Raw genomic sequence first — 27,987 nt, 5'->3', positions numbered from 1 at the left:
TGGTGGGAGGGGTTATAGGCTGGTGCAAGACCTTAGAGGTGTTAATAAGGTAGTAGAGAGCCAATTCCCTGTAGTGCCGAATCCAGCTGTCATCCTGATGCAGATCCCACCAAATGCAACCCATTTCACTGTCATTGACCTCTGTTCTGCTTTCTTCTCTGTGCCTCTCCACCCTGACTGCCAGTACCTATTCGCATTTACATACAGAGGTGTGCAATATACATGGACACGATTGCCCCAAGCTTTCATAGACAGCCCCAGTATTTTTTATCCCAGGCATTGCATGACTGTTTACAAGCTTTTCAACCTGCCAATGGATCAGTTCTAATTCAATATGTGGATGATTTATTGCTATGTTCTGACTCATTTATGTCATGTGTGAATGATACTAAACTTTTGTTACTTCATCTCTCGCAAACAGGACACAAAGTGGCTAAGGACAAGTTACAGCCGTGCCAGCCCAGAGTAAAATATTTGGGACATTGCCTAACCCAGGGGTTACGACATCTCACAAATGATAGAATCCAGGCCATACAAAACATGACACTGCCGCAGAATCAACAGCAAATTCGTACCTTCTTGGGAATGTGTGGATATTGCCGAATGTGGATCCCAGGTTTTTCTATTTTGGCCTTGCCTTTACAGGAACTAGTCTCTTCCTCAAAGCCCGATCGCGTCACACACTGAGGAATCAGAACAGGCTTTTCTTAATCTTAAGGATAGCCTGACAAAAGCTCCTGCATTGGGAATATCCGATTATGAAAAACCTTTTGATTTATATTATATTGTATTATATTGTACGGAAGCCGATGGTTGTGCTGCAGGTGTCCTTACACAAAAACATGGTGATGCCAGTAGGCCCGTAGCATACTACAGTGCCCAATGATAGTATTGGGCCATGATATAACTGTCTACACTCCCCATGCTGTATCTGCTCTGTTGAACTCAGCTCAAACCAGACACGTCTCCTCGGCTAGGTTCACCAAATGGGAACTAGCTCTAATCGCTCCTGCAAATATTACTGTTAAACGTTGCAGTACGCTGAATCCAGCAACATACCTACCATATGTACAACATGATGTACGAAGGGTGGAAGGAGAGGAGTTGCTGGTGGGAGGTGAGTTCGGCAGACATAATGATACCCACGATTGTATGACATATCTGAATCAGACCTTTACTGCTAGACCTGACATACATGACACACCTTTAGAGAATGTGGATGTAACTTTTTATACGGATGGGAGTTGTCATAGACAAACAGACACAGGTGAATTATGTACAGGTTATGCTGTTGTAAATGACACAGACATCATGGAAGCTAAACCTCTCGGTCCTCCTCACTCAGCCCAGGTGGCAGAGTTAGTAGCACTGACTAGAGCATGTGAACTGGCAGCAGGTAAATCTGCTAACATTTACACTGACTCGAGGTATGCGTTCGGGGTGGTGCAAAATTTTGGGGCTCTGTGGCGTCTGAGAAATTTTATGACAGCAGCAGGCATGCCAGTTGCACACTCCCGACACATAAAACATCTCTTAGAAGCAATCCAACTGCCCAAAGCAGTGGCAGTAATTAAATGCAAAGCCCACACATGTGAGGATGACCCAGTGTCACTGGGCAACAACAGAGCTGACGAAGCTGCAAAATGGGTAGCAGGGTTAAAAATGCCTTCTCCAATTGAAACAATTATGTCATTCCAAACCATTGATATGCTGAAATTAATTGAGATGCAAAATTTGTGTTCAATTCAGGAAAAATCCATATGGAAGTCCAAGGGGTGTGGGCAAGAGTCCTCCGGGCTCTGGAGGGATGGACATGGTAAGCCAGTAGCCCCCAAGGCATATTACCCCAGCCTGGCTGAAGCAGCACACGGTCTGACTCATCTGGGTAAACAGGGCATGTGCAAGTTGGTGAGGGCATACTGGTGCGCACCAGGGTTTTCTTCACAAGCAGAGAAGATAGCAATGTCCTGTCTGACCTGCTTGAGAAAGAACATAGGGAAAGCGATCCCTACCGAACCGTCCCACATTCCACCGACTGATGGACCTTTCCAGGTGATACAAATTGATTTCATCCAACTACCACCCTGCAGGAACCTTAAGTATGTATTAGTGTGCACAGACGTATTCTCTAACTGGGTCGAGGCCTACCCAGCAGCCACTAATACTGCTGCGTTTACTGCCAAGAAAATAGTTCAGGAATTTGTATGCAGGTACGGTATCCCTAGAATCATCGAAAGTGATAGGGGTACCCATTTCACAGGTGATGTTTTCCAAAATATGTGTAAGCTGATGGGTATTAATAGCCGACTTCACACCCCCTACCGACCGCAAGCCAGTGCCAAGGTAGAGAGGATGAACGGGACTATTAAAATTAAGCTAAGTAAAATCATGGCGGAGACTGGACTAGGATGGCCAGAAGCTTTACCTTTGGTCCTACATAGTATAAGGACCACTCCTAGATTTCCTCTGAATCTGTCCCCATTTGAAATATTGTTTGGTAGACAACTCATTTGATTATAAGTCCACAGGAAGATCTAAAGGGTAACAACGAGGTAACTGTGAAGTATCTTATATCAATGAGTAAGCAGTTAAAGCAACAGCAGCAGAAACTGAAATTGTTGTCCCATGATATGCCTGAAATGAACTGCCATGATGTTGAACCAGGAGAATATGTAATGATCCGAAATTTCTTACATTCAGGTTGTTTGACTGATCGGTGGGAAGGTCCGTACCAGGTGCAGCTGACAAGTACTACATCTTTGAAGGTGTCCGAGAGAGATACCTGGGTCCATTCCACTCACTGTAAAAAGGTCAATCAACCGGTGGAGAAACAGGTCGGAGACAAAGCTGATAGTGTGGATCTGTCACTCGCGAGCTTGTTCCGGGAGGATTGAAAAGGTTGTAGTGAGATACCTGAACTGAGAGAAATTTGCAGGTCTTGTTGTGACAATGGACGGGCCTGCTGTGTTCATTTTCATATTCTCTTTTAGAGTGTTCACCATCCTGGTCAGTTCGGGAATACCCAGTGTCTGTGATGGGGGACCTATTGAGGAAACAGGATCTGATGGCAGTGCTGATGGAGTGGAGAAAGGAGGAGTGCAATGCCAATCAGGGGAGTGTCTGACCAATCTTAGTACTGTTATTGTTAAGAGAGCTGTCATTCCGGATACTCGGGGAAGGTGTGAAGGGTTATCGTCTGAAGATTCCTGTATTTGTGAGTTTTGTGGGTCCCTAGTTGATGAGAACTGTATTCAACGGTGCCAGCCTAAATATAACCCGTACTGGGGAGGGTATCCTTTAGAGGATTATCACAGCATGGTAGGCAAAGTGTTAAATCAAACCGATTGCTGGGTGTGTTCACATGTGCCACAGGGACAGCATAATGTAGGGTTGGTGCCATTTCTGCTGAATATCACGGAAATTTTAGAATTACAGAAAGGGAAAACATTGGATGGAAAATTCCTCTCATCCAAACCGCCTCATTTCAAACTCTATCAATTTCAAGTAGATAAATCACTTTTGTGTTTAAACATAACCAACCCCAATAAACCCGGAGGTTGGGAAGTGACGGGGAATAATCAGACGATGACCTTATCACAAAGAGCTGATAATGAGTCCATAAACTATGATCTGCTACGCTCAATTAAATCAAGTGGGAAATAGTTTAGGTACCGGTATACATTGAGTTCCACCAAAGAAATGATTGGTAAAGTACCAGATGGTTATTGTGCTAAAATAATACAACCAGAAACTTGCATATACCAGATGGAAGAGCCTGAGATAGGATTGTTTGCAAGAGAAATGTGTTTAATGATAATGATGCATACCATTCCTTATATTCTCCCTGATAATGTATATTTTATATGTGGAAGAAAAGCGTATAAATGGCTCTCCCCGAGTTCCGAAGGTTTGTGTTATCTGGGAAGAGTTGTTCAGAAATGATAATATGTATACCAAGGTAGATACAGAACTGCACTACAACCCTGAGTTAGGAAGTACCATCATTTAAATGTATAATATTTAGACATGCATAGAAGATATTATTGAAATGTTATTTATAGAACACCCAGACAATGTAAAGTCTCAAATTCCCCTTCAAAACTACTGTTATAAGACTGGTGCATTCCCACATCTGTCACATGATCTCCCAAGATCCACGGTGTGCGTATAATAGTAGTTTTATGCCCCCGCCTAGAGACACATTGTTGATGGATTAAGAACCACCTTGTGCCATCCCATGATAACACTAAATAATATGTGAATGTAAGCCCAAAATAAATTTTTATAGCAGATTGTGATAGCATGTTGTTTGCTATCAAAGGGTGGACTGTCAAAGCTAAATAATTGGCTGAGACAAGTTCAGTTTAAAATTTAATCGCAGCAAATGGCCGCAAGACTCCATTTTGGAAATGAGATCGCAAGACACCATTTTTGTGGTCAGCGTCAATTCAAGTTATAACTCAGGAGCTAAGAACAGATGGCAATGTTTTTGTTAACCTACCAAGGGCAACTGGAAAAACAAGCTTTCTAAGAAGAGACAATGGGTATTTTTACATACAAATTGGGAATCCCTGGATGCAGATAAAGTATAGTTGTGGCAATTGTAATATAATATCTACACAATTGGATTTGCCTGAATCCTAGACAGGATGGCCCCAAATTCCACAGCTTGAGGTGGTAATACATTTGCATTTCACACAAGAGTCTGTGAGAACAAAAGAGGTTTTGTTTTCCTTTGAACACACAACAGGTGGGGGCCTGCTGACAGAGGGCATGTAGAACTACAACCCTCAGCCATCCACACTGCTGGATGTTCACTTCGTGTATGAGAGATTATGCACTTAAATCTCACCCATTAATAACTAGCGTCCTTATATCAAACCCCGAATACTCACACACTACATATTCGCACACAAGGTTCCATTAGCATCAAATTGTATGATTCAAGTTGGTTAAGTTAGTTTAAATGCTAAGAAATAGAGGTTTTTGATATCTAAGGTATTATACATGATAAGCAAGGTGTGTTTGGTTTCGTTCTGATGCGTACGCTTTTTACAGAATCCCGGTGTTATCGGTGGAGAGATCGCATCATGCAAATTCAAGTTACGGATCGCAGAACTTACAAGCAACAAAATGTTTAGTTGATGGAATGTTACAGGAGGCGTTACCAGAAAGACTCCGGCTGTTAGAGGCAGGGAAAGTCTATTTGAAACAACCTATTAAATGTGTCGTTACATATGCTTCTCCTCTGGGAACCAATGAGATCAGCAGGAAGTTCCCCCTTTGTCCTGTTTCAGTCTGGGGGGAATAAATACATGTTTCCGAACACTGGTTTGCCAGTTCATGCTGAATTTTGGGTGAACTGAGGATATCTAGTCAGAAGTCTATCTCTGGGTCCAGAGGCGCAGCGTATGTATAACCGTACTTGGGTCTGTATTATTTCATTTTACGCCTAACTTGTGTATGTATAGATTGCGTGTAACTGACTGTACTTTTACCTGAATAATACTTGTGCGTTGGAAACACAGATTCCACTCCTGTCTTTATTTGCGGTTAAACTGCGTACACAATTAGCGTTCTGTTTAGAGGTTCTAGGCAGGTGAATCTTAGAGGTTTATAGGAAGGAATATATTAAAAGGTTTATTGACGAATTCAACAATGTGAAGGACACTAACAACCATGCACTGCGCATGTCCAAAGCAGAAACAGAGCATGCACAGTTCATTTTTCTTTATCAAATTCATAACTACATAGTATTTTTTTCTTTATTGGAACCGTAAAATAAAAATGTGAAGATATCGTATCTCAGGGTGTTTCTCGCGTTCTTATTTCTGACATAATATACTTGACACATATGATGATAAATTATATGAAAATTAGTCAAAATTTACAAGGAGGGAAAGTATGGGGACTTTACCACATTTTTTGATACATATCCGCCCTAGTACCTTGATGTAAGCCCTAGTGCCGTAACTAGTTGACCCAGTGCCCGGTGCAGGACACGCCCCCTTTGTGTGATGTCACATGGAGGGAGTGAGGACACAAACTCTGGGACTTACAGCAATGCCCGGAGCATCCTCAAGATGCTCCTGGGGGCTGTAATGGCAGCGGTGTGCACATCTGAAGCGTCCTAAGGACACTTCAGGCGGCACTGCTGCAGAGATTCTGGCTGCAGGGTGCCTTTCCAGGAACCCTGCTAGCCAGTTGTAGGGGCTGTGGGCGAGCGGCAGTGCCACCCAGAGAGCTCTACGCTCTGTGCGGTGGCCCCACTCATACACCCCTAGTTATGGCCCTGGTAAGCCCTATTCCTATTCTGTTTTATTTTTAAATATATATATAAAAACTTAGAAAATATTAGTTATAATAATTATATGAGAGAATTACCATTTTATATTGTTTCATTGTGTGAGATATCAATGCAGTCCTTAGCAATTCTGCCCACTCCCGGTCCCCTTGTGGGTTTTCCTGTGTCCCAATCATGTAGAGGTCATATGAGACACATACAGTAGCATTATCCAAGTTCCCTTCAAGTCTTTTTGCAGATAACCAGGAAGAAAAAGAACGAGGGGGGGTTGAGTCACCTGAGAAAGCAAAATATTTATTACACATTAAAGGTTGATTTATACACAGTAAACCAGATGTTACAAAATAACAAATTTTAGCAATTTGTTTATATGGACAGGTTTATTAATTAATCAATTAATTAATTATTAAGTGTTGTATTTAGATTTACACCCGGGGTTCAACATCTTGTGTACCTGGTCATCTAAAATGACTTTGTGGATGCAATTTTAGTATGCTGTCTAATATTCAGACATGTTAATTATCATAAACTGTCTGAACATGTCATAGCAGTTCCATCATAAATCTTCATGTCATACTTGCCAAAAGCAGACAGCCTGAATTTTGGCGCAACTGTCACGATGCTTGGCACTACAGAGTGTAACCTCCTTATGAAGTAGAGTGGTCTCATCCAAAATAGGTATGCTTGGGTGGATCTGTACATGATTTGGGATGATCTGGTTAGGTCAGTGTTTCCCAACCTCGGTCCTCAAGGCACACTAACAGTCCAGGTTTTAGTGATATCCATGCTTGAACACAGATGGTCAAATCAAAATAACTGCAGTACTAATTAAGACACTTGTTCTCAAGTATGGCTATCCTTAAAACCTGGACTGTTGGTGTGCCTTGAGGACCGTGGTTGGGAACCCCTGGGTTAGGTAAATGTGGTTAACATCATGTGTAGCCTAATTTATTAAAATTTTTCCAAACAGAAGTGATGGTAGGAGCGAATAATTGGGGAAATGCAGTGTGTCTTCCTATGGTTTAAAGCTAGATGGTGCTAGTTTGCCACTTGTTCATGTCCTGGAATTTAGCATCCACCTGAAATGGAAATCAAAAAGTGTCTGCGGATCAATAGAGGGCTAAATAGAGTGCTCAGTGTTAGGCAGCAGGTCACTGTGTGTCCTGCAGAGACAGGAAGGCTGAGAGAGACAGGACCAGCTATGGTCAGACAAAAGAATTATCCTAAAGAGGCAGAAGCCTACCATTCTGGAGCTGTCCTGTAATACGGAGAGAATTTGCAAGGCCATACCAGGGACAAGTTGGAAACAGACAAGTGGTCTGTCACCGAGAGTGCTTGTGAACCAGACAAGAACTGGAGAGTCCTGTATTACAGAAAGGAAAGGTACTACTGTGGCCACTTGGAGTCCTGTCACTGAAATCACACCTAGTGGTGCTGGCTGGAAAGGATCTTTACCATTATACAAAAAATATACTGAGAATGTACAGTAAGATAACAAAATATGTTGACATTTGTTTGTGGGACCCACCACATGGTGAGGCAGATTTGAGATGTGCAAGTGGAACGAAAGTAGTGTAAAAGCATGCATATACAAGTTTGGTCTAACCATGGACATGTGGCGTGTCACTAGGCAGCATCTCCACGTAATCCTGTTAACAGGTGTATATTTTGCAGGTGTTCAACCCATGCGCCAAGGATAAGTGATGATGATGATGAACACTGGCATGGACCTTTGTAGAATTATAGACAGATCAAATAAAAATGTGGTGATGCCCTCCCTTCAAAGTAAAACAAGCGTCAGCCTCATATCCTGGTCTAGTTATAGCTAATGTAGGTGGACAATCGGAATAAAGCCACCCTGAGAAATCGCAACCACTGTAATGAGGAATTCTACAGTAAGGGGTAGCCCTGTTATAGTGGGACTCAGCCCAAGCCCTACCTGGGGAAATTGGCCTTACAAAAAAACACACTCCTGGGCAGTATGTGTTGGGGTAGCCTCAAGCGTGACCCTGTTTGCAAATGTCGTTTCTTCTGTTCCTTGTTTTAAAATTGCTGTGATGAGTAATTTTAAAGTATATTGTCTACTTCTATGTGTAAATAGCTAACATTTTTACCCAAATTCCAGGTTCCAACAAATAGAGACAGAGTTTGGGGTGCTGTTCTCCTGGACTGATTCTGGTCACTTTGATTCATCTAATGGGGAAAAAAACTTGAATCAGGCTTTATTTTTCCTTGAGATGAGCTGTCCACTCCCCCAGGAATGGCCCTTTAATTTCTCACTCACACACTGTGACTCTCTTTCTCTTCTTGCCTTATTACCAGGACCTGCTATTGTCATCTTGGGAGAGCCAGAGATTTGAGAAGCAGCAGAGGAAGGAGAACAAGCGACGCACTTCTGAAACATCTCTATAATCTGCGGATGGAGGTACAGAACTCAATAATTGCAGAAAACAGATAGGTAAATAAAAATGTAACAACCATATTTCTATGACCCTTTCCCAACATATAAATAATGGCCCTTGCTTCATTTTAGGTGCTACATAAACTGAAACATTTTAGTATATTTCAACTAATTCACCCAAGAGCCTCAACACTGAAGAGCATACAGTTACTAGTTAGTAAATCTGATAGCTTTAAATAGAAATGGAAAACAGCATATGTGATGGAGATGTTGATTATTGAAAGAGAGTAAGGGAGAAATCTTTGCATTGTATAGAAAAGAAACACTTATGAAACAAAAAGGACACGCAATTAAGGAATTGAGGAATAGATTTCTATAACAGCATGTAGGCCATACAACTAACCTTGTTCTCCAAGGAAGATAGTAACTGCAGAACACCAGCTATTGTATGTATGAGACTGTTCAGTGAAGAGATCTGAGATGGAAATTTACATATTATTCAGTAATATTGAATGCTGAATAGACCAAGAACTCAGACAAATGTAATGAGATTTGGATGTCACCTGCCATTATAAATTGATATTGAAGTGATCTATTATTGGTAATCTGAGCTTCATCCGAGCTAAAAGGAAACATGAAATGTACAGGCAATGACTATAAAGCAGTAGAGAGAAGTGGTATGGTAAGATAAAACATGTTTCATCATGTTCCTGGCAAACAAATGGGTGAATGTATGTCACTAACTGAAAGAACTCTACAGTGTTGTTTCCAACAATGAAGGGTACTGGTGATCCCGAAATGATGTGGTACACACTTTCCTAGCATATCAAGCACTTAGAAGGCATTGCTTAATCTCTACCCTTAATGGTACTGATCATATTCACCTCATGTCACAGCACTTGTTTCCTGACAGGGTTTGTGTCTTCCAGGATTCCATTGATTTTGGACAAGGTAACACATCCGCCTTTTTTCCTCCTTAATCATGGGGGGGTCTGGCCGCGATTAAGGAAGGGGAAATCATGATACTGAGAAGTTTCCGACTTAGGGGTATATTTATAACGGTTGATTTTTGTATTTTGGTTGTTTTTCTGTTGGTTTTACTAACCACTTACTAAAGGCAAAACCAGTGGCAAGATGACCAAAATACAGTCTTTAGAACACTTTAGAACATCGGAGCAAGTATTGATTATTTTACATAGACTAGTATAAAATCTGGAGATTTACTAAACATTGTTTTTAAAACCAACCATGAAACTACTGCAAACTGCCCAAATAATAGACCTACCTGTGGCAGGTGTGTTTGGGTGAAGCACTGCACAGATTACTATGATCTATGTAGGTTTTATTAGGTTAAAATGTGTTTAAATAGTTACAAACCAGCAAAATAAATGCTGAGGTGCTGCAGTTATAGCTGGGGGACACACAGCGGGGGGACCCCTGCCATAATGACAACTGTCTCCAAACTGATCAGCCCAGGCCTGGGATCTCTAGGGAAGTGAGGACCTGCCCAAAAATGGGGTTTCACCTCCACAAGGACAACCAACCCTGGGAAATGCAGCGCTCTGACCAATTAGCACGTCCCCATTCATTTCTATGGAAAGTGACCAGGAATGACCTGTCACTCACATCGGAGCTCTAAAAAAAGCAGTACCAACATTTTTTTTGTTTTGCAAAGTGTCAGGATGGACTAAAGAGGATGAGACCTCTTCCGATTGTAAGTAATAAATTGGTGAACAAAGGTGGTGTGGGGGTGTGTTTATTTAATAAAGGATTACAATACTCGTTGTGTATGTCATGTGTTTTGTTTAATTTTTTTTTTCCAGTTGGACTACAGGTGCCAGCGGTCCCTTAATATCTGGGCATGTTGGCACTTGTGCCATCTTGCTGGGTCAGGCTTGCTGGGACTTGTAGATCACCTGTACAAAACAATATTAACCATTTAATTACTATTACCTCGACTGCCACTGCCACCATGGGTACAGAAAAGAGCCCTGTGCTTTCAAATCAGGGCTGGTTGTCCTTGGTGAGGGGCACCCTTCTTTGGGTGTCCTCCACTTCCATAAGGATTGTGTTTCTACCTGCTACCAGTCCCAAGCTTTTTCAGCCTGGTGCTGGTTATTGGAAAATAGGGGGAACCCATACTGTTTTTTACACCTATTTTCCGATACTAACCTGGCTAAGAGATCTGGGGCTGGCTATGGATTTGGGAGGGGGGGGGGACGCTTCATGGAGTTTTTTCCAGTTATTAACCATTAAAACACATTTTAATCTACCAAAGCTTGCACAGATCACAGTGATCTATGCAGGGCTTAACCTATGCAGCAGATTGACGGTGGGTTTTCTATCGGATATGCTGCAGTATAGGGGTTTGAAATCAAATGGGTGTCAATGTTGAATCTCAAAGGATAGGCAGAACTGATGCACTTTAGGCTGCAATCCGTCATTGTCCGTCGTCATTGATATAGTCCCAAAACCAATGCTTAGTCAATTTACCCGTAAGTCTCTAGGATCACAAATGTTCTACTAATGTTCTACTAACTCATTTGAAAGCCTGCACACACAGGCTTGCCTGCCACTGTTGCCTGCATATTAAGCATGTCATCTGAAGCATGTCATCTGAAGCATGTCATCTGAAGCATGGAGTTAGAACCGGAGTTTGAACTGGATTTGGACTTTTGACTACTTTCTAACCAAAATTTAAACCATCTCACAAACACCTCAGCACAGGCATGCTGCCACTCCATGTTCATTTACACTCCCCTGAGACTGGGTTCGGCTGCTGCCTCATGCTGCAGCCAAATCGAATTCCACAAACTGCCGAATGTGACAAGACTACACACTCTTGTGAAGTAGAAGCTGTGGCTTTTTGCAGAACACTGTATCATTTTTTAATTTCTGTTTAAGTTTAACATGGTTTTAATTTAAAATATGGTCACCATTTATTCTTTTTTAATTTTTCTCCACCTGGATGTTATACTTCTGCTACTTGCACACAATGCCAGATGTAACCTACGTAGTGCGCCCCAGATGGCTGCCTCGGATGGTTCATTCTTGGGCAGGATGAACGAACATGTGGATCTATTCATTCAGTGCATTTCATATTTCATTTTCAATTTCAAATCCCTGTTCTGTAAAATGTACTTCCACTGTATGATATACTGGTGTGCTATACATCCACTGAAGTGCATCCTCCATGGGCAGGATGTACTTCATGTGGATCTATTCACACAGGGTATAACATACTGCCACACATGTCAGTTTTCCCATATATGCCTTGGATTCTTGTATGGCTTATCTCCCACAGAGCAACCTTCGTAGTGCGCCCACCATGGCTGCCTCACCTGGTACACTCGTGGATGGGATGAAAAATACATGGCCCTGACTATTATGGTGGGACCGTACTCCTAGCATCAGGACGCTGCAACCACACCCATTTTGTATTTTCTGGGCGTAACTTATTCCACCCAGGGTAATCCTACGTAGTGCGCCCAAAACGGCTGCCTCATTTGGTACCTTTGTGGATGGAATATTTAACCCATAGAATTTAATTCCCAAAACGTGTGCACCAACCCTGCAATATGCTTATTGTGCTCTCTAGATTTCAGTTGATTTTAATTATCTCGGTGTGGATTTCTACAGGTTTTTTTTTATGCAACACCAAATCCTTGTACAATGTACCATGTTTTCTGATGTCTGTAAAGAGACTTTGAGTCCTATGGGAGAAAAGCACTATATAAATAAAATTATTATTATTATTATTATTATTATTATTAATAATGTTCTAGGCATAGGGCTGGGTGGCTCTGTTGATTGGCTCCTCCAGGCAGCCATACGGCATATATGGGCACCTCCAGTTGCAGCCAAGGGGGGAGGAGGGGAAGTGGGTGCTAGTTACCGTTACCCCCTCTTACCTCTCAGCCGGTTAACTCCTATACTGACAGCAGAGGTGACCTATCTTTCTTCCATTTGTTACGCCATGTCTCTGCGCCCCTATACTGTTTGTTCACTGCTCTTAGCACACATCCAGTTCTGGGGTCTTGACTACGACTGTACAACTTATTTATCTCTACTATCTGCATACATTTGAATTTTGAGCTAATCAGATACGTCTGAACTGTGTATATATATTCATGATTATGTTATTTATTTGTTTATTTATCTCATGACAACACCACATAACTTGTTATGCTAAAAAATTATCTTGCTGGTCTATTTATTCGGTGGCAATTATAGAACCCCGTTGATCCTGCTGATTCAGTAACATATAGGCATTCTTCTTCTCCTCATTAGTCACCCTCTCATCCATTCTGACAGTGCTGCCCGCAATACTGTGTACCAGGGACCCAGCCGGTTAACTTCTATACGGACAGCAGAGATGACCTATCTTTCTTCTATTTGTTACCGCCGTATCTCTGACCCCTCATACTACTTGGTCACTGCTTTTTAGCACACATCCAGCTTTGGGGTACTGACCATGACCGTACAACTTCTTTATTTTTTCTATCTGAATACATTTGAATTATGAGCTTATCAGAGACGTCTGAATTGTTTATATATTTATGGACATAGATCATCTAACGTGTATACACGCCATTGCACACTGATGTACAATATCCCGGCAGCACTGTACCTCATGACTATTATGTGTTATGCACTATGTGATGTTTGTGGCACATATCCCCTATGATATATCTTGTTAATTTCTGACTGCTAAATTGAGACCAATAGTTGATCTTTGTAACACTATATGCCAGAGTGCAGAATAACAACATTTTGCTACACTATGATCACATGCACATCTGCTGTAACATTGTGTATAAGATACATGTATGCATCTGGTATTGAATAAGAGATGATTTACTGCAGACCTGCAGGAAACTAGTATTCTGATGTTACTGACCCATACCTGCACTTGGGATCTATAGACATTTTGCTCGCAAAAATTATTATCGGATATACAGTTTGCTGCGCACAGTGATTTTTTTAGTGTGAATCAACGTTTTGAATGGATAATAGATGTTTTTGTCCAACCATTGAATAAGTGTTAATGCCTTAATCCATACATGGGGTATATATTTTCTCTCCTGCCATGATCTCACATGAATATGTCTTGTGATACTAAAATTATTTTCACCAAGCTCAGATTATTGTTCTAGTTAGTCCTTTATTATACCTTTTAAATTAATATTATCTACTGTATATACATTTTATTTTCCTTGGATTTAGCATATCAATTAATATTTATAAACAATGTTGATATTTATATATGACTTTATTTGATTTTTACTTTCTTTAATGTTTGAGTCTAGGGTATGAATTTACTGTGAAGAATAACATTTGGGCAATACAAGCGTGACATCTTCTTACTTATATATATCAAAAATGACGTTTTAATTTCTTTCGATTTATCACAAAAAAAAATGTTTTCAATTTTTTTTCAAGCAGTGCCCCCACAAAAGGTTCTTCCTTTTTGGTATTCTGCAGGTCTCTCTCTATGGCTTTCCTGTGAGGATACTTTAACTATATTCTCCTATTCTTACCTGTCAGCTGCAGCAACATCTCTCCCCAGCCCAGCACACGCTGCTGTGTGTCCAGGAAGGTTGATACATACACATTTATAGTACACTTACACTATTTTCAGAGCTTTCTGATTTGAGGGATTGGAACACCAAACCTCCCATACCATTTTCATACACTTAACTTATTAGCGATCAGTAACGGTGTGATTTGGTGTGCACCTTGTCATTAAGTTAAACCCCCTTTTATTTAAAACACTTTTAAGCATGTAAAGGGATTTGAACTCTCAATCTCACACACTGCAGTCAAACACCTAACACATGGAACTATTTGCTTCTATGTAGGAAGTGTGGTAATTGTAACTTTATGAAGCTAATTGTAACTATCAATTTAACACCACTGCAACTAAGTAGATCTATGTAATGTGTGGCTGCAGGTGATTTGATGTATGGCTTTACACAACATAGATCTGCTTAGCTGCACTGGTTATAAACTGACTATTATGAATAGCTTCATATACCAGGATACCTATGCAGGAGCAAATAGCTCCATGTGTTAACTGAAGGTAAGTAACTAACGCTTAAACAAAACTGTGGTGGCAGGCAGTGTATGTAGCAGTCCCTTAGGTTGCGGCTAGCCCTGGTTACTTACCTTCACCACACCACCGCATCTGGGAGAGACTGCCAGCCACTGCAGGGCTGACAGCCTACTTTTATTAACAACATGAGGTTCTGGTTCTCATAAGGAATTGAGCATTGGTACATTTATATTGTTATCCATAACATCAACACTACCAGCTGCACCTTTTAGTACACACTCTTAACAAAATAAACTTTTTATACTAATATAAACGTCTGGACACAGTGTTCTTGATTGATTTTTTTCTTTTTTACCATTGGATCTTTGATCACTTGTTGTCTTTTTAAGTTTAGCATTATTGGACAGTGTTCTTGTGCATTTCCCATGTAATTTAAATTAATTTTTCTTTGTAATTATTTTATATTTAAATTTTTACTTTTTTCTTATATCTCCCCTCCTCCTCCCTCCCCCCACCACCCCTTCCTAATGTTTATGTTAGTCTGTTTGTACTCATTCATATTTATATTTACATGGGCTTAATAAAAATCAATTACATTTTAAACCTATCAGCATTATCATTTTAACAATCGTACACATATCACCCAGCCACAATATTTTCAAAAGATGAGCGCAAGCTAATATATATTTCATGTGTTAAGTGTCTGACTGTGGTATATGAGGTTGAGAGTTCACGTCCCAGGTATGGAATGCTGAGAAATGTGTGTTTTATAAAAAAAAAAATGGGGAGGAGGTTAACTGAATGACAAGGTGCACACAAATGACACTATTACTGATACACACAAGTGTATGAATATGGTATAGGAGGTTTGGTTTTCAAATCACTTGCTCTCTTTCTTGTTGGACCGCCTCTCTCTTCCCTTGCTCACAAAAAGAGGGATGAAGGTCCTAATCTCAACAAAGTCCCCACTTATCAGAACAGTCCCCAGGAAAGTGGGACAGTTGGGAGGTATAGATATAGGGGGCCCCAGACCAGTGTCTCGTATGGGCCTCATGAGATCTTAAACATGCTATCCATAAAGCACTTCTGGTTGCAAAATGGTTTGATGAGCAAGACAATGATGTTAGACATCACTGTAAAGTCCTCACTTTAGAGCCACCCTTTTCATTATATACAATTTACTTTATTTTTCTCATAAAATACTGCTCTTTCAAAATTCATTCCTTTATAAGGCATGACAGTAAGGGAACATCAGGAATGCCTTTATTTCATGCGTCACATTTGTGCTCCAACAGCGGATTCTGGTGTATGTAAGTACACAGGCTCTACTTTTTCACTCAGATTAGGGTATACACTAACTGTTTTGGGAGACCTGGCACTCTATCTCATGTTATCCATTACAGGATGGTCTCAGATTAATAATACATTTATATTGAGATGGACAAATATTGTGGTCTTGGTGCATTTTAATATGTGTATTTCTTTCACTTTTATTTTTATTTGATTCTTACCTATATTTTCGCCGATTTTTGCCTTTGAGGCATTTATCTATATTTATCACCAATTTCACAGCAATGATTATATGTGTTTCTTTTTTTGTTGTATTTCCCATGTCATTGTTTAAACTGGAATTTTTCTTTCCAGATGTTTTCCTCATCCATATTGTCTTGTTTTGATTCCTGTTTTAATAGAACTAATTAAAGATTTATTTTTAAATTACTTTTGAGAGGTGTGCCACTACACAGGAGTACTTTTTTGCGCTCTTGCATCATTGTGTTACTTTATATGTATTTGTGTGTTAGGTATGTGTGATATATGTATGTGTGTACATATATGTACTGTATATGTGTATCGTACTTGCCAACTCTCCCTCATTGTCAGGGAGACTCCCTGAAATAGTAGCAATCTCCCTGTCTCCCTGAAGAGTCTAGCAATCTCCCCGATAGCCCCTTATCCCCATTATGAACCTGTTATATTAAAAAAACACAGAGATATATAGATTCAAATGTGATCATTAGTATCAATTCCCTGCATTGGTTATAAAGCACAATGATTCCTATTGCTACATGTGTTTTCTGGAAAGTATCAGTGTGTTGTCATCAACAAATAAATCTTACTGACTGCTTTGGGCTTGTTTACAATGTGGATGTAAGTCCATTTTTTCACACGCCTCTCATATGTAACAGTACACGCCCACTTTACCGCACGCTCATAGGTGTTGTTTTCACAATTTCCCTGAAATGCTCTTTCAAAAGTAGACAAGTATGATGTGTGTTTATATATATACAGTCAGGTCCATAAATATTGGGACATTGACAGAATTTTCATATTTTGTCCTCTATTCACCACCACAATGGCTTTGAAATGAAACAAACAAGATGTGATTTAACTGCAGACTCAGATTTAATTTGAGGGTAATTACATTCAAATCAGGTGAACGGTGTAGGAATTACAGCGGTTTCTATATGTGCCTCCCGCTTTTTAAGGGGCCAAAAGTAATGGGACAAACTAACCAATCCTAAATCTAACTTTCACTTTTTAATACTTTGTTGCAAATCCTTTGCAGGCAATTACAGCCTGAAGTCTGGAACGCATAGACATCACCAGACGCTGGGTTTCATCCCTGGTGATGCTCTGCCAGGCCTCTACTGCAAATGCTCTGCCAGGCCTCTACTGCAAATGTCTTCAGTTTCTGCTTGTTCTTGGGGCATTTTCCCTTCAGTTTTGTCTTCATCAAGTCAAATGCATGCTCAATCGGATTCAGGTCAGGGGATTGACTTGGCCATTGCATAACATTCCACTTTTTAGCCTTAAAAAACTCTTTGGTTGCTTTTGCAGTATGCTTCGGGTCATTGTCCATCTGCACTGTGAAGTGCTGTCCAATGAGTTCTGAAGCATTTGACTGAATATGAGCATATAATATTGCCCGAAACACTTCAGAATTCATTCTTCTGCTTTTGTCAGCAGTCACATCATCAATAAATACAAGGGAACAAGTTCCATTGGCAGCCATACATGCCCACGCCATGACACTACCACCACCATGCTTCACTGATGAGGTGGTATGTTTTGGATTATGAGCAGTTCCTTCCCTTCTCTTCTCTTCCCATCACTCTGGTGCAAGTTGATCTTTGTCTCATCTGTCAATAGGATGTTGTTCCAGAACTGTAATGGCTTTTTTTAGATGTTGTTTGGCAAACTCTAATCTGGTCTTCCTGTTTTTGTGGCTTACCAATGGTTTGCATCTTGTGGTGAACCCTCTATATTCACTCTTGTGAAGTCTTCTCTTGATTGTTGACTTTGACACATATACATCTACCTCCTGGAGAGTGTTCTTGATTTGGCCAACTGTTGTGAAGGGGTTTTTCTTCAGCAGGGAAATAATTCTTTTGTCATCCACCACAGCTGTTTTCCGTGGTCTTCCGGGTCTTTTGGTGTTGCTGAGCTGAATGTTCCAAACAGTTGATTTGGCCACACCTAATGTTTTTGCTATCTCTCTGATGGGTTTGTTTTTATTTTTCAGCCTAATGATGGCTTGCTTCACTGATAGTGACAGCTCTTTGGATCTCATATTGAGAGTTGACAGCAACTGATTCCAAATGCAAATGTCACACCTAGAATCAACTCCAGACCTTTTACCTGCTTAATTGATAATGAAATAACGAGGGAATAGCCCACACCTGTCCATGAAATAGCTTTTGAGTTGATAGTCCCATTACTTTTGGCCCCTTAAAAAGTGGGAGGCACATATAGAAACCGTTGTAATTCCTACACCGTTCACCCGATTTGGATGTAATTACCCTCAAATTAAATCTGAAAGTCTGCAGTTAAAGCATATCTTGTTTGTTTCATTTCAAAACCATTGTGGTGGTGAATAGAGGCCAAAATCTGAAAATTCTGTCAATGTCCCAATATTTATGGACCTGACTGTATATATATATATATATATATATATATATATATATATATATATATGTATGTATGTGTGTGTATACATGTGTGTGTATATCTTCATGTATGTGTATGTCTATATGTGTGTGTGGAAACCACCTGGAAAAATCCTGCATTTGCCCCTGTTACTGGCATCGGGATTCTGACCGCCGGGATCCCTAGCACCGACATTCTGTACCCAACCCCCTGGACGTATCTAGGGGAGGACTGCAACAGATATCGGCACCCCATTTTCAATCACACAAGCAGCCCCATAGGTGAGATTTGCCAAGCTCTGGATTGCCTATAGGCTCCTCTATATAAAAGGATACATGTCTAGACTCCTGCCATGGTATGGAAAAAAATACATATATATTTGTGAATGTTATAAGGTGATTTTTTTATATTGAATGTATGTATAGTAAAATATTAATGGACATTTTACAGATTCTGTAAACAGAAGAGGAAACTTCACAACACGTGTCAATCAAACATTGTTAAAGAAGAGCATCAAAATTATACATACAGTACAAGGGAAGGTGAACTTATATATAAGTTTACATGGGGTGACTGGTGCACAGTGGAAACTGCTCTAAACAAGTCAGAAAAGTTGTTTGGCATAATGCAGAAAAACATTACTAAATAGCTATTATTAGATACTGCCAGATTTATGGCTACATAGGGACTCAAATATTTACTAAGCAGTGATGAAAGATACAGACCTGGTCACCATCAGGAAGCAATACTGTGCACACGTTGCCAAATACTTCTGCAAGGATCTTCAGACTGTACCATGTACTTTTCATTTTTCTAAGAAATTACATTAAATAGTTGGTAAATGAGAGAGTTTGGGTGTTCTTATGTAAAGCTACTAAAATCCTGAAGAAGGTCTTTGCTTCCATCTTTACCACTAAAGAGGAACATTGCAGATGCACAACAGACAAAATTGTTCTCTCTGCTTAATTATCTTACATATTACATTTCTATATTTTGTACTGATATCATCGGGAAGAGTTGAGCATCTCTTCTATGATGATTATTTGAATTAAAAAAATGACCTTAACATGAAGTTTCCTGCGAGTGGGGGAGTTTCGTCATTAACTTTGTGGACCTTACTGCTCTGAAAGGGGTGATTACTTTACTACCTTTCAGAAACCAACAGCATGTAATAATGTGTTAAGAAAAGATTTTCCACCATTACAAGCATTCACCACTCTGAAAATAGTTTAGGCTCCATATTTGCAATTCGCACTCTCCTTTCCTTAAGATTACAAATGGTTAATTTTCTAATCATAGATGCTTGCAGAACTTTGCAGTGTGGGGAGGCCAATTATAATCACTTAGACAATTGATTACATGATATACATCCTCAGAGGCAAATACAGGGGAAGGTGTGTGTGGGGGGGGGGTTCCAGTTGCCCGGAATTACCCCTCCACCCTCTGCCTGTCCAGTGGCTTATATCATTATCACAATAAAAGTATTATATTACACAATGTTGTTAAAGCTGCAGCCACTACATGCAGTATAAGGGACAGAATGGAGCTGCTGCACATGCCCAGCATAGAACATCTATAGTGTTAATTATTAATACTGTATTACATACACTATCCAGTATATAAGGAGACTAATGAGGACATTTATGTGAAGGGCTGGTGCTAGGTTCTTCTGCCGCTCCCCAAGACTTGGTCCAGTGCTCGTCAGAGCGGCATCCAGTCAAAATACAGATGTTCGGAAGGCCAGCGCTTAGAGTGTCGGTATCCTGGCACATTTCAGAATCTCGGCGCTGGCATCCCAACTGTAAATACTATAAGTACTCAGGTTAGGGGCAGGGTTAGGGATAGGCACTAAGGGGGGAGGTAAAGGTTTAGGGTGCGGGGAGAGGGAGGTTAGGTTTCGGCACTATGGCGTAGGTTAGGTTTTGGCACAGAGGAGGGAGGGTTAGAGATAAGGTTAGGGATAGGGAGAGGGTTAGGATACTGACCCACAAGTCTTGGTATCCTAACCCTGTCGGGATGCCAGCATCGGGATTCTGACCGTCAGGATACCAAGCGCCAGCATCCCGGCAGAGCAGGGGGTTTGGATTCTGTAATTATGACCAGATCCTATTGATTCAAATAAAAAGGAATATACTACTTATCACTTAATTCAGGGCTCCATAGCTTGGGTAGGGCTTTATTACAAGCTCTAACATGGCAAACATTAGATGAAGGGGATACCACAATTTGAATCTGAGTATCAGGACACAAATGACTTGTCTGGGTCTTCCTCCGTAACTGAACTGGCCAATAACACTACCACTACTAATGACAAGTAGAAAAAAATGTGTACAGACTTTCTCTTGCCCAACTAACATACGGTTTTCTCTTGTAATAACAGCTAACCTGTCCAGGTGCTGGCACTGCTTCTCCAATTCTGTACTCAGCGCACACTGGTGCTGATCCTGCATCCTACTACTCTGCTGTCCATCTGGTAGGATTGGGTTATGGGTGCTGTTTGCAACACTCCATAGAGATGAATCATCCCTTGAACTTGCATAGATGAAGCCTTTGTGACATGAGCATTTCCATCCATGAACATCTGAAAAAGGTAACAAATAACTATAAATATAATAACACCATAAAAAATAGCTTTTCTGAAGGTCAATCCCCTTTTTCTCATGATTGCCTACCATGTTATTCATGTATTCCCACTCTTCCTCAATCTAATCTATCCATTCCATCCTCTTTATCATTTCCTTCACTCTATTCTTTTTTCTGACCAGCCATATCTTCTTAATATTATTCTAATATTTGACCTGCGCATAACATTAAACGCATGTACTCTATATGTTATATATGAGCTGCACTTCTAGAATTACATTTAGGGGCCCATTTATCAACGAGTTTTACCATACGCAATGAGTTTACAAACTTGTTATGTTTGATAATGGTGATCATTGTTTGAAAAATGACAGTTGGGAGCTGATTGGCTGGAGCACTAGTATTTATTAGGGATGTGCAGGTCCGGATATGTTTGAATTTTCCCGCCAAGTTCGGGTCTCAGAAAGAGGCAAAACGTCATCTTTCATGGACAAGCATAATCTTCCATGGACTTTTGTCCAGGAATGATGATGTTTGTTCATAAAAGATGACGTTTTGCCTCTTTCTGAGACCCGAGTTTTGGCGGGAAAAATCCAAGTTGGCGGGAAAATTCAAAACTATCCAAACCTGCACATCCCTAGTATTTATCATTTGCAACAAGTTTTAAACTCGTTGCATATGGTAAAACTCATTGATAAATGAGCCCCTAAATGAGGTATGCCAAGTGGCATGTCATCATATGTGGGCAGGGCTGTACTATAGGCAACCAACCCATGTGATGCAAGAATATTTATTCTTTGCTACTTATATATATTTTTTATAGATTTCAGCAGCCTTATTTACTGTAAGGAAGGTCACAATGGTCGAGGACTCCCGGTGGCTGTAAGGTGCCCATTGATTTCCCATCACTTGCTTTTATTGTGTAATATGTAATCTGTGTCTGCCAGCATAAATGTAATAATTATGGTATACACTGTCTTTTATCTTGGTTTCTATTATTGTATGTATTCATATTTCCATGAATAGAAAAGAAAAGAAAAATTAATAATTGTTTATATTACTGACATAATACATTTCTTTGTTTATTCAAAAAGTTCTAATGGATGTGATGGAGTCTGTCCATGGAGCTCTAATAAATGTAATTCCACTTAACCAGACCTGAATGAGGTGATTTGAATAAATCTATCTATATCCAACCTGCTAAGACCACATTGTTTTGGAGAATTTGGGGGTCTACTGTATGTATAAGGCAAATATGAAGGAAAGAGTGGCGCATATCCACTTTATTCCCCATATCGGTCTCCACTCGGTCACTGTGTGAGCTGCAATGTATGTAACTTAATATTAGTTATATGGCTTTTCTGGTCCAAAAAATTGGGCTCTGCAGCTATATTTACATTAGGAAATTAGGGCCTGATTCAGAGCCGCTCGTAAGCGGCCGCTCGTTCGTTCCGAGCGATGTTCGCACAACTGCGCATGCATATGGGTCATAATGCGCATGCGCCAACCAGTCATTGCGGTCGTAAATCGAGCGCTCGCAAAATAGCGAGTGCCTGCTATTTTGAGTGACAGGATGAGGCGTTTGTGGGTGGTAACAGGGGAAGGTGCTTGAAAACGGGGAGTGGTGATCCGAACGCAGGCATGCCAAACGGTCAAAACGGTCGTTTTAAGGGTGTGCATAATTAACAAAGCAGCGTCATCGACCACGGCACTTGGTTGTCTCTTAGCCTGAATTGTTCGCATGATTGCGGTAGGAAAATCCAACCACAAGCACTGCGAGCAGTTCAGACGCCTTTCGATGTACTCGATTAATCAAATAAATAGCGTAGATGACGTAGGATGCGAGCGGCCAGGGGGCGTCTTTACAAAATAGCGAGTGCATGTTTCGTTTGCTCGCTGAGACATAGAGGCATTAACAGACCGCAAAGAGCGAGCGCTCAATTAAAATAGCCGGCCCCTTTTTCTGAACGAGCGAGCGCAAATAGCGTCCGGCTCTGAATCAGGCCCTTAGTGTCTACTTTGTTTTGTGTGTCATAAAATGCAGATACAAGTGATGTCAGTGTACTACACAACATATAATAGTTACAGTCAGTGTCAGACTAGTGCATTAAGGGCCCACTGGGGGAATGCAGTGATAGGGACCAGGGACGTGCAGTCATCTCTGCCTCCCCTGCCATATTCCCTCCCCTATCATACTCCCTGTCATGCTAAAGAGTTTTGATATAAAAACTGTGCTTTTATACATGTGTACCTCCTCACTGCACGTCACTGATAGGGACCCATACCTTGGGGTGTGGACAGCCTCCACAGAGGCTTGGCTAACCATTAGAGAGAGCATGGTCTGGGCCCCTTTAAAAATATATATAGTAACTACTGCTAGTGCATGAAAGATAATGTACCAGATTAATAACAGCAATGCATTGTACAAAATACATCATAGTCCTGTGCAGTATAATGTACAGGGCCGGATTAAGGTCTGTGGGGGCCCCTGGGCAACAAACATGTGGGGGCCATTAACAATAAGTTATATATATAAATATATAAATATATATATACATACACACACTGGTCTATCTGCCTGATGTCCAATGCCCCCTGTAGTTGTGCCTCTTCTGGAATGACCCTGTAGTTGTGCACCTTCTGCAATGCCCCTTCTGCAATGCCCCCTGTAGTTTTGCCCCTTCTTCAATGCCCCCTGTAGTTTTGCCCCTTATTCATTGCCCCCAGTAATTGTGCCCCTTCTGCAATGCCCCAAGTATTTGTGCCTTTCCTCCAATGCCCCCAGTATTTGTGCCCCTTCTTCAATGCCCCCTGTAGTTGTGCCCCTTCTCCAATGCCCCCAGTAGTTGTGCCCCCTGCAATGCCCCAGTAGTTGTGCCTCTTCTTAAATGCCCCCTGTAGATGTGCCCCGTAAAGTAGTGCCCCAGTAGCTCTCCCTCCCCGCCCACACCCCTGTTAAAAAACGTACCTGTCTTTGCTCCACGCCGTGACGGCTCCCGAGTCCCGCCGTCACTGCTACTGCTGCTGCCGCTGCCTGCTGGATCCAACTGGATCCTGTAGAGGCGCGCAGGCTCCTCTCATCTGCAGCGCGTGGGTGACGTCATGACATCACACGTGCACTGCATCACTGGGAACGCTGGCCTCTGAAGCGGTCAGTATTCAGAGGCCAACGTTCCCACTTACCGTAACTTGATCGCGATCTACAGGCGGGAGCTCCGTGAGCTTCCAGTAGATCGCGATCAACCTTTTTGCCGGGCGTGTGGCCAGGGGTCGGGGACAGTGTGTGGGGGCCCCAGGACGACCGCTGCTTTCGTCCTGCCCTTAATCCGGCCTTGATAATGTAACATATTGTAAAACGGGTACTTTTCAATGAGGATTCTAGGCAGGTATTTTTGGTAAAGCAGTGGCTTTTTAATAGCAGCAAACATTGCACCTTAGCATACGTGAGTTTAGGCCTGGACACACACAGGCACATAACAGAAAATAAGCAAACAATATAAAAGTAAATGTCTCAACACTCCTTGTGCTAATGTCTATGGACCCTCCAGGCCCTGGCACCCTAATCCTAACCACCACCCCCAGCCTATCGCCTGTCCAGTTTGTCCAGCATCAGAACAAGGAGCATCAGGTGTGTGGAAGCTTTAAACCCTTCCTGTGCTCCAGTGATTATTCCAGCTGGGTCTGTGTAAATGTGAAAACCTGGAATTCCACACCTCCACTGCTAATGCAGAACGCACAGGTTTCACTCCAGCCCTCCTTGGAGGGAGCTGATTCCACTAGAATATCGGCAATTCAGGTGAGAGACAACCCGTCTCACCAAAATATGTATCATTCAATTTAAGTACACAATCTGGAACCTCTTCCCCAGAGGGGGGGGTGGGCCCTCAGGGAGTGGGGCCCACCGGGGGTTTCCCCTATACCTGTGTTCAACCCTGGTTACAGTACATCTACATTACAAATGATAGGCTCTATTCTGATTCAGGCACAAAGCGGATGTGAGTGTGGACAGCAGCGGCAGGAAAATTTACTACGTAATACTAATGTGAGTATCCATACAGCTTCAAGAGTAAAGCCGCACCGCCCACTGACATAAATAGTATTGGCACTTGGACCTGTCCCATGCTGGGCGCAGGAAATCCCTCAGAACCAGGCTTCACTTTGCTGTGCGTGCACCTAGGAATAGCACGGATCCCTAGCTACACGCCCATGATACAAGTTTTGAAACGCCCATGTCACAGAGAGATTGCCCAGGAGATATTCACAAATGCATAAATTCATTACTGCTTATGCGCATCTGCTAAAACTCACTATGGTCTATTCACGAAGGGAAAAGTATCCCCTGTGATAATTAACTATTGAACTCGATGCGAGTTCAATCTTTGAATAGGAGGCATTCATAATGCCAACTCCTATACTTAATTATCACTTCTGAAAAGCTGCTCCTTTTGCGGACAGCTTTTTGGAAAAAGGGGACATTTTCCCTGCTTCACTGTCTCTTCGCAGCCTGTCTTGAAGCAGCTGTGAAGAGACAGTGAAGCAGCAGGAGAGAAGACAGAGGGCCTGATTCAGACGCGCTCGCGAGCGCTGAGCGCTCGCAATGGGTCGATGTTGCCCAAGTGCGCCAAGCCGTCGTTATGGGTCTCGCACCAAAGGGGGCGTGCTGTCGATGTTGAGTGACAGCACACACCCCTGGGTGGGCGTGCCGGGGGTGTGGCTGCCCAGACGGGAACGCCTACCGTCTGGGGCCGGCCCCATTGACATCACTAGTGATGTAAGTGGGAGTGCTTTTGGCTCTGATAGAGCCAAAAGCACTTCTGGGCTTGCGGCAGTGGGTCTCATCGCAAGCCCGATGGTCACGATGGTCTTGACCATTGCGACCATCATTTTGGCTGCTCGCTATAGCTGTGGGTGGTCACCCACAGCTATGCGAGCGGCCAGGAGGCCGCTCCAAAATGAAGGAGGGACGGCTCTGAATCAGGGCCAGAGTCCAGTCCCCCTCCCCTGCACGCCCCCTCCCCCGCTTGCTTCGGCGCACCTCTCTGCTCAACCGCGGCCAACCCCGCTGATGATGTCCCTCCACCCCCTGCCGCCGCAGAGCTGCAGCTGTTGTGGGAGTCTATGACTCCTGCTGAGACAGTGCAGCCTCGCAGCGCCAGTCCCTCGTCGCCACTGCTGTGTCCTCTCCAAATCTGGTTTACTGGAGGAAAGCTCGGGAATCCGGGAGGCAGCGTCAGGAAGGTAAGAGGACACAACAGGGAGGGATCTTTTCAGTTCTTTCTGTTGTATCGGATACTATATGCCATCTCAGGGTGGCGTACAGTATCACTGTCAAGTTCCGAAAAAAATGCTTTTTTGGAAATTGATGAATTTCATAATTTCCACATCCCCATAACATAGTATAGGGACTGTGGAAATTATCATGGGGACAATTGTAATGGTGCATACACACGATCAGATTTTTTCTTCAGATATGGACGATAACGATTTAAAAATCGTTCAGTCGTTCATATCTGAAGGAAAATCGTTCATATCTGACATGCCTGAACGATGGACGATCAACGATGCGCGTTCCCGTTTGTCAGATAACGATATCTGACATCTGATGGGTTTGCAGTCAGACTTGGACGATTCCATTCATTTTAATGCAGTCAAAAATCGTTCAAATCGTTCAAATCGTTCAAAACTTTGGTCAAATCGTTCAAATCGTTCAAATCGTTTAGTCGTTCAGTCGTTCATCTGACAAATCTGACAAGTCTGACAAATCTGACCGTGTGTACGCTCCATAACCAGGAGATGTCAGTGATATCTCTTGCATTACAAGTATGATGAATAACCCTGACACTCAATTTCTACAAAAATAGGTGAAAATCTTAATTTTGTAGAAATTAAGTGATGATGCATAGAGCCCTATTTTGGGTCATATACAGAGTGTGACTCATAATCAGGACTATGTGCCTGATAGCAACAACAATGCTATTATTTTCCACAGCAGTGACAGCTCTAAAATATATAGGATTTTTAAAAAGCATTGTTTCCCTACAGCCAACCTTTCACAAATCAGCCCATGAGGAGCTACTAGCAGAGCAGCACTTATGTTTTAGTCCTGAAGTTTGTTTAATGCTCTAAATATAACAATGAAGTAATTAAATCCATTGTGTTGATAGCTATCACTGTGGACGACACTGCTCTACTAACCTACCCTATCTTTTTTGAAAGTTGATGTTTTTGGCTTTGTGGTGGTTACTCACTCCTACACAGATCAAAATCATAACTATACTTTTTTGTTTTTTAAAATAAATAACAAGTAACAATGCTTGAAAGAAAAGGTAAAGGGACAAGAGAAGACACCTGATACTCAGAGCAAAACATGTTAAAGTTGCCATCTGGGCAAGCAAAGTTTGTTATTACCGAGCCAACAGCTGTCCCATTTTGGAGAACAATGGTTTCAGCAAGGACTGCAGTGACTTCTTGAGTATGGAGATTTCCCTGCCATTCTTCTTAGTAATAATGCACCAACTTATGTGACAATTAGTATTATATGTGACAGGCATGGATGCCATGGTAAAGCAAAGCTTATTGGGGGTGTGTTAAGCTAGTTGTGGTCACTTTATCAGAGATTGCTATTTTCACTGCTGTATACCAACACTGAACATTAGCAGAAGCTCACAGCTACAGATAGATGTATCTGCAGTGGTTATATTAGACACCTTGGGGGAC

The 27,987-nt window shown here is 41.7% G+C and overlaps 1 protein-coding gene across 1 annotated transcript in view; it reads right to left on the bottom strand.

The window, feature by feature from the left end:
• LOC148508161 (phosphatidylinositol 3,4,5-trisphosphate 5-phosphatase 2A-like) overlaps positions 1–27,987 on the bottom strand; it is a 132,473-nt gene that overhangs the window by 78,453 nt on the left and 26,033 nt on the right. Inside the window, exons 4-9 of the mRNA XM_088444976.1 lie at positions 21,073–21,268; positions 19,413–19,500; positions 9,109–9,180; positions 8,571–8,717; positions 8,419–8,485; positions 6,385–6,581 (exon numbers count right to left, since the gene is read on the bottom strand). Of these exons, the coding sequence (XP_088301102.1) occupies positions 6,385–6,581; positions 8,419–8,485; positions 8,571–8,717; positions 9,109–9,180; positions 19,413–19,500; positions 21,073–21,268 (767 nt within the window). The remainder of the gene's footprint in view (positions 1–6,384; positions 6,582–8,418; positions 8,486–8,570; positions 8,718–9,108; positions 9,181–19,412; positions 19,501–21,072; positions 21,269–27,987) is intronic.

The sequence above is a fragment of the Taudactylus pleione genome, unplaced genomic scaffold, assembly GCF_031769625.1.
Source record: "Taudactylus pleione unplaced genomic scaffold, aTauple2 ptg000375l, whole genome shotgun sequence".
Lineage (NCBI taxonomy): Eukaryota > Metazoa > Chordata > Amphibia > Anura > Myobatrachidae > Taudactylus > Taudactylus pleione.
This window is presented reverse-complemented; position numbering and strand designations above follow the sequence as displayed.